Source organism: Salvelinus alpinus, chromosome 24, assembly GCF_045679555.1.
Source record: "Salvelinus alpinus chromosome 24, SLU_Salpinus.1, whole genome shotgun sequence".
Lineage (NCBI taxonomy): Eukaryota > Metazoa > Chordata > Actinopteri > Salmoniformes > Salmonidae > Salvelinus > Salvelinus alpinus.
In genome coordinates, this window is record NC_092109.1 from 47,770,814 (window position 1) to 47,780,488 (window position 9,675).

The 9,675-nt window shown below is 42.3% G+C and overlaps 1 protein-coding gene across 1 annotated transcript; it reads left to right on the forward strand.

The window, feature by feature from the left end:
* Positions 1-771: 771 nt before the first annotated feature.
* On the forward strand, positions 772-8,508 carry c1qb (complement component 1, q subcomponent, B chain). Its single transcript, XM_071362920.1, has 5 exons — positions 772-1,113; positions 1,384-1,570; positions 1,690-1,871; positions 4,296-4,499; positions 7,576-8,508. Exons 1-5 carry the CDS (start codon positions 1,111-1,113, stop codon positions 7,747-7,749), a joined length of 750 nt encoding a protein of 249 aa, XP_071219021.1. The 5' UTR covers positions 772-1,110; the 3' UTR covers positions 7,750-8,508.
* Positions 8,509-9,675: the final 1,167 nt, after the last annotated feature.

Here is a 9,675-nt window from a genome sequence, read left to right on the forward strand (position 1 = left end):
AGGGGTTTAGAGGGTCAGTCGGAGACGGCAGGTCAGAGTTTAGGTGTTCAGAGGGTCAGTCGGAGACGGCAGGTCAGAGTTTAGGTCTTCAGAGGGTCAGTCGGAGACGGCAGGTCAGAGTTTAGGTGTTCAGAGGGTCAGTCGGAGACGGCAGGTCAGAGTTTAGGTGTTCAGAGGGTCAGTCGGAGACGGCAGGTCAGAGTTTAGGTGTTCAGAGGGTCAGTCGGAGACGGCAGGTCAGAGTTTAGGTGTTCAGAGGGTCAGTCGGAGACGGCAGGTCAGAGTTTAGGTGTTCAGAGGGTCAGTCGGAGACGGCAGGTCAGAGTTTAGGTGTTTAGAGGGTCAGTCGGAGACGGCAGGTCAGAGTTTAGGGGTTCAGAGGGTCAGTCGGAGACGGCAGGTCAGAGTTTAGGTGTTCAGAGGTCAGTCGCAGACGGCAGGTCAGAGTTTAGGGGTTTAGAGGGTCAGTCGGAGACGGCAGGTCAGAGGGTTCTTTGTCACAACATCAGCAGCATTACAAGAGGAAGCAGGTCATAAATGAAACAACATAACAGCACAGTAGTCAGAACACACAGGCTGTGTCCCCAATGGCATCCTATTCACTACAGCTCTATGGGCCCTGGTCTAAAGTACTGCACTCAAAACGGATTGGGTGCCATTTAGGATCCAGAAACACTCTGACCTCAGGAGCTCTTCCCTGTTCTCAGTCCAGTAAGAGGAACCAGGAAGACAGATGGGGGGTTGGGGGGGGAAGAGGAACCAGAGAGACAGAAAGTGCTGAGAGAGACAGAATGACGGGGGGTGTTAATTATGGGACATTTTTGTGGTGATCGTGCCGTGTTCGATGTGACTGTCCTCTTCCTCTTTCAGCTGAGCTTCTCTCAGTGTCTCTCTCTCTCTCCCTCCATCAGTCCGTCTGTAAATCAGTCTCACCGTTCATCACTCTCTCTCCGTTCATCAGTCAGTCTGTCTGTCTGTGGTTGTCTTCAGAAAGACTGACACTCTTGGAGCCTCTAAGGAGCTCACAGACATCTGAAAACTACAGACCACCAACTACAGACCACCAACTACAGACCCCGTCAGAGGCTGGCAGACGACGGCACATATCAGATGGTATGTTAATGAGAAGGATAACTATCACACTGACAGTAATGACTTGTATTCATGAAGCACAGGGTGGCTAACTGAACACTGTATGTAATCTGATAGAACGGCAATTATAACTGTAGCAGTGTTGTCCTGATCTGTTCTGGCTCCAAACGGGGTTGAGTCTGACGTAATGCTGTGTGTGTGTGTGTGTGTGTGTGTGTGTGTGTGTGTGTGTGTGTGTGTGTGTGTGTGTGTGTGTGTGTGTGTGTGTGTGTGTGTGTGTGTGCCTATAAGGCCACCTGGTGGTTGAGGTGGGGTACTGCTGCTGTGATGGTGGTCAGCATCCTGGCCTCCCTTGTAACCTCTGTTGCCATGGAGCAAAGCTGTAACGCAAACCTTGGTTACCCCGGATTACCCGGGATACCAGGAGCTCACGGAGCCAACGGTAAAGACGGACCAAAGGGAGAGAAGGGAGACCCAGGTAACACACACAAAGCTATCCTGTTATGGCCTGTAATACCTCTCTGAGTGGTCTGTGTAACATAGACACAAAGCTATCCTGTTATGACCTGTAATGAGCAGTCTGTGATGCATGTGCAGGTGAGTCTGGTCTGGGAGGGAACGGTCTGAAGGGGGAGCCAGGTGAATCAGGTCCTCCCGGACGGTCAGGTCTTCAAGGGAACCCCGGGCAGCTTGGACCCAAAGGACCCGCTGGCCCCCCCGGGGAGAAAGGTAGTCCATCTGGGGTCGACTCCTCCCTCACCTCCTTCTTCTCCTACAAGGTAAACAACACCTCTTCCTCCTATAATACAAGGTAAACAACACCTCTTCCTCCTATAATACAAGGTAAACAACACCTCTTCCTCCTATAATACAAGGTAAACAACACCTCTTCCTCCTATAATACAAGGTAAACAACAACACATCTTCCTCCTATAATACAAGGTAAACAACAACACATCTTCCTCCTATAATACAAGGTAAACAACAACACATCTTCCTCCTATAATACAAGGTAAACAACACATCTTCCTCCTATAATACAAGGTAAACAACACCTCTTCCTCCTATAATACAAGGTAAACAACAACACCTCTTCCTCCTATAATACAAGGTAAACAACAACACCTCTTCCTCCTATAATACAAGGTAAACAACACCTCTTCCTCCTATAATACAAGGTAAACAACAACACCTCTTCCTCCTATAATACAAGGTAAACAACAACACCTCTTCCTCCTATAATACAAGGTAAACAACAACACCTCTTCCTCCTATAATACAAGGTAAACAACACCTCTTCCTCCTATAATACAAGGTAAACAACAACACCTCTTCCTCCTATAATACAAGGTAAACAACAACACCTCTTCCTCCTATAATACAAGGTAAACAACACCTCTTCCTCCTATAATACAAGGTAAACAACAACACCTCTTCCTCCTATAATACAAGGTAAACAACAACACCTCTTCCTCCTATAATACAAGGTAAACAACAACACCTCTTCCTCCTACAATACAAGGTAAACAACACCTCTTCCTCCTATAATACAAGGTAAACAACAACACCTCTTCCTCCTATAATACAAGGTAAACAACAACACCTCTTCCTCCTATAATACAAGGTAAACAACAACACCTCTTCCTCCTATAATACAAGGTAAACAACAACACCTCTTCCTCCTATAATACAAGGTAAACAACAACATCTCTTCCTCCTATAATACAAGGTAAACAACAACACCTCTTCCTCCTATAATACAAAGTAAACAACACCTCTTCCTCCTATAATACAAGGTAAACAACACCTCTTCCTCCTATAATACAAGGTAAACAACACCTCTTCCTCCTATAATACAAGGTAAACAACACCTCTTCCTCCTATAATACAAGGTAAACAACAACACCTCTTCCTCCTATAATACAAGGTAAACAACAACACCTCTTCCTCCTATAATACAAGGTAAACAACAACACCTCCTCCTCCTATAATACAAGGTAAACAACAACACCTCTTCCTCCTATAATAAAAGGTAAACAACAACACCTCTTCCTCCTATAATAAAAGGTAAACAACAACACCTCTTCCTCCTACAATACAAGGTAAACAACAACACCTCTTCCTCCTACAATACAAGGTAAACAACAACACCTCTTCCTCCTATAATACAAGGTAAACAACAACACCTCTTCCTCCTACAATACAAGGTAAACAACAACACCTCTTCCTCCTATAATACAAGGTAAACAACACCTCTTCCTCCTATAATACAAGATAAACAACAACACCTCTTCCTCCTATAATACAAGGTAAACAACAACACCTCTTCCTCCTATAATACAAGGTAAACAACACCTCTTCCTCCTATAATACAAGGTAAACAACACCTCTTCCTCCTATAATACAAGGTAAACAACACCTCTTCCTCCTATAATACAAGGTAAACAACAACACCTCTTCCTCCTATAATACAAGGTAAACAACAACACCTCTTCCTCCTATAATACAAGGTAAACAACACCTCTTCCTCCTATAATACAAGGTAAACAACAACACCTCTTCCTCCTATAATACAAGGTAAACAACAACACCTCTTCCTCCTATAATACAAGGTAAACAACACCTCTTCCTCCTATAATACAAGGTAAACAACAACACCTCCTCCTCCTATAATACAAGGTAAACAACAACACCTCTTCCTCCTATAATACAAGGTAAACAACAACACCTCTTCCTCCTATAATACAAGGTAAACAACAACACCTCTTCCTCCTATAATACAAGGTAAACAACAACACCTCTTCCTCCTATAATACAAGGTAAACAACAACACCTCTTCCTCCTATAATACAAGGTAAACAACAACACCTCTTCCTCCTATAATACAAGGTAAACAACAACACCTCTTCCTCCTATAATACAAGGTAAACAACAACACCTCTTCCTCCTATAATACAAGGTAAACATGGTTTAAATGCAAGTCATCTCTAACTGATGCCTTTGTTCCTATCGACCCAGTAAGGCCAGCAAGCTAGTCTCTTTTTATTGGTACGTTACTGTTATGAAAGTTGTATTGTCAATTTGTTTTGTATTTAAACGTTTAAGTACATGACACTGCAACAACATGTCCCCTTGGGGACAATAAACCCAGTAACATTCTCTCTCTCTCTCTCTCTCTCTCTCTCTCGCTCTCTCTCTCTCAGAGGAACACCATTCAGCAGCCTCCCAAGAACTTGCCCATGCGTTTCGACGGACCAATACTGTCGGGCCTTGACCCTAGCCTGGAAGGTGTTTCGCTGAGGGAAGGGTTGTTTAAGTGTACCATTAGTGGCGTGTACTTCTTTACCTATCATCTGTCGGCTAAGAGCCTGGTCTGTCTTAGCCTGAAGAAGGGGACAGAGACGAAGGTTAGTTTTATTATTCTACCAGGAAACACGAGCTGTGTTTTAATACCCATTCTAACATACTGTATACTACATACTTAATGAGTACCCATACTAACATACTGTATACTACATACTTAATGAGTACCCATACTAACATACTGAATACTACATACTTAATGAGTACCCATTCTAACATACTGTATACTACATACTTAATGAGTACCCATACTAACATACTGTATACTACATACTTAATGAGTACCCATACTAACATACTGTATACTACATACTTAATGAGTACCCATACTAACATACTGTATACTTAATGAGTACCCATACTAACATACTGTATACTACATACTTAATGAGTACCCATACTAACATACTGTATACTTAATGAGTACCCATACTAACATACTGTATACTACATACTTAATGAGTACCCATACTAACATACTGTATACTTAATGAGTACCCATACTAACATACTGTATACTACATACTTAATGAGTACCCATACTAACATACTGTATACTTAATGAGTACCCGTACTAACATAATGTATACTACATACTTAATGAGTACCCATACTAACATACTGTATACTTAATGAGTACCCATTCTAACATACTGTATACTACATACTATTAGTTCATTTTAGTATACTGTATCTGAACGGTATCCTTTCAGTTGAGCGTACAAGCCTACCGGAATGTCTACCGGAAGATGATGCTGTTGCTATGCAACCTCTTGCTAGCCCTAACCATAGCATAACAAATGACTAGCTAGACATTATACGATTTTGGGTGTGTTCATAAATTCATTCTGGAGTGCCAGAATGCGCTCTAGGCGTTCGTAAATTCAGAGCGTTCAGTATGCACACTGGACGCTCTGGCCAATGAGCAGGATTGACTTCACAACGGCAGTCAAGCACCCAAGCTAACTGGCTAACGTTGGCTAGCTTGCTAGCTACTTCCAGACACAAATGAGAGAACACCTCACTGACCATTTTACTCGCCCCAGCAGAGCTGGTTAGACTGTTTTCATGTTAACCAGAGCGTTGGTGACTAACTGTGCTGCTGGCAACAATTTAATTACGCTTGTTTTTGCCAACGTTTACTGACACCGGCCATAAAATTGGGTGTTGAGCCGTTAGTAAATTCATCCGTTATTCTGCACTCTTACACTGCTCTCAATGTCCATTGAGAACTCAAAATGATTAAACCACTTAGCTAAGACTTTTTTTTTAATATTGTTTTTTTATTTAACCTTTATTTAACTAGGTAGGCAAGTTGAGAACAAGTTCTCATTTGCAACTGCGACCTGGCCAAGATAAAGCAAAGCAGTTCGACACATACAACAACACAGAGTTACACATGGAATAAACAAAACATAGTCAATAATACAGTAGAACAAAAGAAAACAAAAAGTCTATATACATTGAGTACAAATGAGGTAAGATAAGGGAGTTAAGGCAATAAATAGGCCATGGTAGCGAAGTAATTACAATATAGCATTTAAACACTGGAATGGTAGATGTGCAGAAGATGAATGTGCAAGTAGAGATACTGGGGTGCAAAGGAGCAAGATAAATAAATAAATACAGTATGGGGATGAGGTAGGTAGATAGATGGGCTATGTACAGGTACAGTGATCTGTGAGCTGCTCTGACAGCTGGTGCTTAAACTTAGTGACGGAGACATGAGTCTCCAGCTTCAGAGATTTTTGCAGTTCGTTCCAGTCATTGGCAGCAGAGAACTGGAAGGAAAGGTGGCCAAAGGAGGAATTGGCTTTGGGGGTGACCAGTGAAATATACCTGCTGGAGCGCAGTTGGACAATTGTTTACTTGATTCTGGGCAGCTTTTATCAAAATGCAGAAATACATTCTTGCCATACTTTCACACTCACATATCTGGTGGTGTAGCTGCACTGTGTTCTGTTGTTGTTGTGAAGGTGTTCTGTTGTTGTTGTGAAGGTGTTCTGTTGTTGTTGTGAAGGTGTTCTGTTGTTGTTGTGAAGGTGTTCTGTTGTTGTTGTGATGGTGTTCTGTTGTTGTTGTGAAGGTGTTCTGTTGTTGTTGTGAAGGTGTTCTGTTGTTGTTGTGAAGGTGTTCTGTTGTTGTTGTGAAGGTGTTCTGTTGTTGTTGTGATGGTGTTCTGTTGTTGTTGTGATGGTGTTCTGTTGTTGTTGTGATGGTGTTCTGTTGTTGTTGTGAAGGTGTCCTGTTGTTGTTGTGATGGTGTTCTGTTGTTGTTGTGAAGGTGTTATGTTGTTGTTGTGAAGGTGTTCTGTTGTTGTTGTGATGGTGTTCTGTTGTTGTTGTGATGGTGTTCTGTTGCTGTTGTGAAGGTGTTCTGTTGTTGTTGTGAAGGTGTTCTGTTGCTGTTGTGAAGGTGTTCTGTTGTTGTTGTGATGGTGTTCTGTTGTTGTTGTGAAGGTGTTCTGTTGCTGTTGTGAAGGTGTTCTGTTGTTGTGAAGGTGTTCTGTTGTTGTTGTTGTGATGGTGTTCTGTTGCTGTTGTGATGGTGTTCTGTTGTTGTTGTGATGGTGTTCTGTTGTTGTTGTGAAGGTGTTCTGTTGTTGTTGTGAAGGTGTTCTGTTGTTGTTGTGATGGTGTTCTGTTGTTGTTGTGATGGTGTTCTGTTGTTGTTGTGATGGTGTTCTGTTGTTGTTGTGAAGGTGTTCTGTTGTTGTGAAGGTGTTCTGTTGTTGTTGTGAAGGTGTTCTGTTGTTGTTGTGAAGGTGTTCTGATGGTGTTCTGTTGTTGTTGTGAAGGTGTTCTGTTGTTGTTGTGAAGGTGTTCTGTTGTTGTGAAGGTGTTCTGTTGTTGTGAAGGTGTTCTGTTGTTGTTGTGAAGGTGTTCTGTTGTTGTTGTGAAGGTGTTCTGTTGTTGTTGTGAAGGTGTTCTGTTGTTGTGAAGGTGTTCTGTTGTTGTTGTGAAGGTGTTCTGTTGTTGTTGTGAAGGTGTTCTGTTGTTGTTGTGATGGTGTTCTGTTGTTGTTGTGAAGGTGTTCTGTTGTTGTTGTGAAGGTGTTCTGTGATTAAGGTTATTATTGTTCTAGGTTATGTGATAAAAGTTGTTGTTGTTGTTGTGAAGGTGGCGTTCTGTGATTCGTCGAGTGGATTCCTGGTGACGTCTGGGTCGGTGGTGCTGGATCTGAAAAAGGGAGACGAGGTGTCTCTACAGCCCACCGAAAACAACGCTATCATCACTAAAGACGAACGAGCTGACAACACCTTCACCGGCTTCCTGATCTTGCCCAGCTCATAGAACCACATGAAACCACACAGAACCACACAGAACCTTCACCGGCCACACAGAACCACTTTGAATGAGCTTAAACCAGATTCAACCAGATCTAATCTTGGTTGCCTAAGAAGTAACATTTTCATGAAAGTTTGTCACTTCCTGTTTTACTTCAATTTAGAATTTGTAGGTGTGGTATCTAGCGGAAACCTTTTATCATCCGCACACGGGTTTGAAATCTCAGCCACAGTTTAATCATCGCTTTCGCCCAATCCTGATTCTATCAAATAATCAATGATGAAAACCCCAAACCAGGAACTACTGCTGCTCGTAATCACATAATTCTACGTGAGCCTTGACAGATTGTTGCCGTTTACATGCAGAATCTGTCCACGAGAGATTAAACCAGATCACACCTGCTGAAACCAGCTTCCTGCTCTTCCACGCCACATAAAATACATATCTTAGCCACCTCATTCTGCTCTAGAAGCATCTGCAGCACAACCAACCATCTCTGTGTCTGTTTCTGCCTCCCCGTCTATACTGCTGCTGCTGCTTGCTGAGACAGTTCATCAATCAATCAATTAATTCATTTTCCCCAGGTCGTTGTTGTAAATGAGAACATATTCTCAGTCAACTCACCTGGTAAAATAAGGAATACATTTCAAATAAATCAAATAATCAATAATGTATTGCATCTGCATCTGCTGAGCTGCCTACCAAAACTAAAAGATATCATTTTGGAAATGAATTTTCAATCAATAAAGTGATTTGTTACCAGTTTTTTTTTTTATCAACAGTATACATTGTTTGTGAAAGATGTTGAGGCTGTCTACACTTTAAACTTACATGTGACTTCTGCTATCAGAATACGAGGATCGCTTTGAAAAGACAGGTCTAGATGCACAGAATTGCCATTGTGGTCAGATAGGGTTCACATCTATCGGAACACCACAGATGGCCGGTGGCTCTCTAATTGTGGTCAGATAGGGTTCACATCTGTCGGAACACCACAGATGGCTGGTGGCTCTCTAATTGTGGTCAGATAGGGTTCACATCTATCGGAACACCACAGATGGCCGGTGGCTCTCTAATTGTGGTCAGATAGGGTTCACATCTATCGGAACACCACAGACGGCCGGTGGCTCTCTAATTGTGGTCAGATAGGGTTCACATCTATCCAAAATATCATTTTGGAAATGAATTTTCAATCAATAAAGTGATTTGTTACCAGTTTTTTTTTTAATCAACAGTATACATTGTTTGTGAAAGATGTTGAGGCTGTCTACACTTTAAACTTACATGTGACTTCTGCTATCAGAATACGAGGATCGCTTTGAAAAGACAGGTCTAGATGCACAGAATTGCCATTGTGGTCAGATAGGGTTCACATCTATCGGAACACCACAGATGGCCGGTGGCTCTCTAATTGTGGTCAGATAGGGTTCACATCTGTCGGAACACCACAGACGGCCGGTGGCTCTCTAATTGTGGTCAGATAGGGTTCACATCTGTCGGAACACCACAGATGGCCGGTGGCTCTCTAATTGTGGTCAGATAGGGTTCACATCTATCGGAACACCACAGATGGCCGGTGGCTCTCTAATTGTGGTCAGATAGGGTTCACATCTATCCAAAATATCATTTTGGAAATGAATTTTCAATCAATAAAGTGATTTGTTACCAGTTTTTTTTTTTATCAACAGTATACATTGTTTGTGAAAGATGTTGAGGCTGTCTACACTTTAAACTTACATGTGACTTCTGCTATCAGAATACGAGGATCGCTTTGAAAAGACAGGTCTAGATGCACAGAATTGCCATTGTGGTCAGATAGGGTTCACATCTATCGGAACACCACAGATGGCCGGTGGCTCTCTAATTGTGGTCAGATAGGGTTCACATCTGTCGGAACACCACAGATGGCCGGTGGCTCTCTAATTGTGGTCA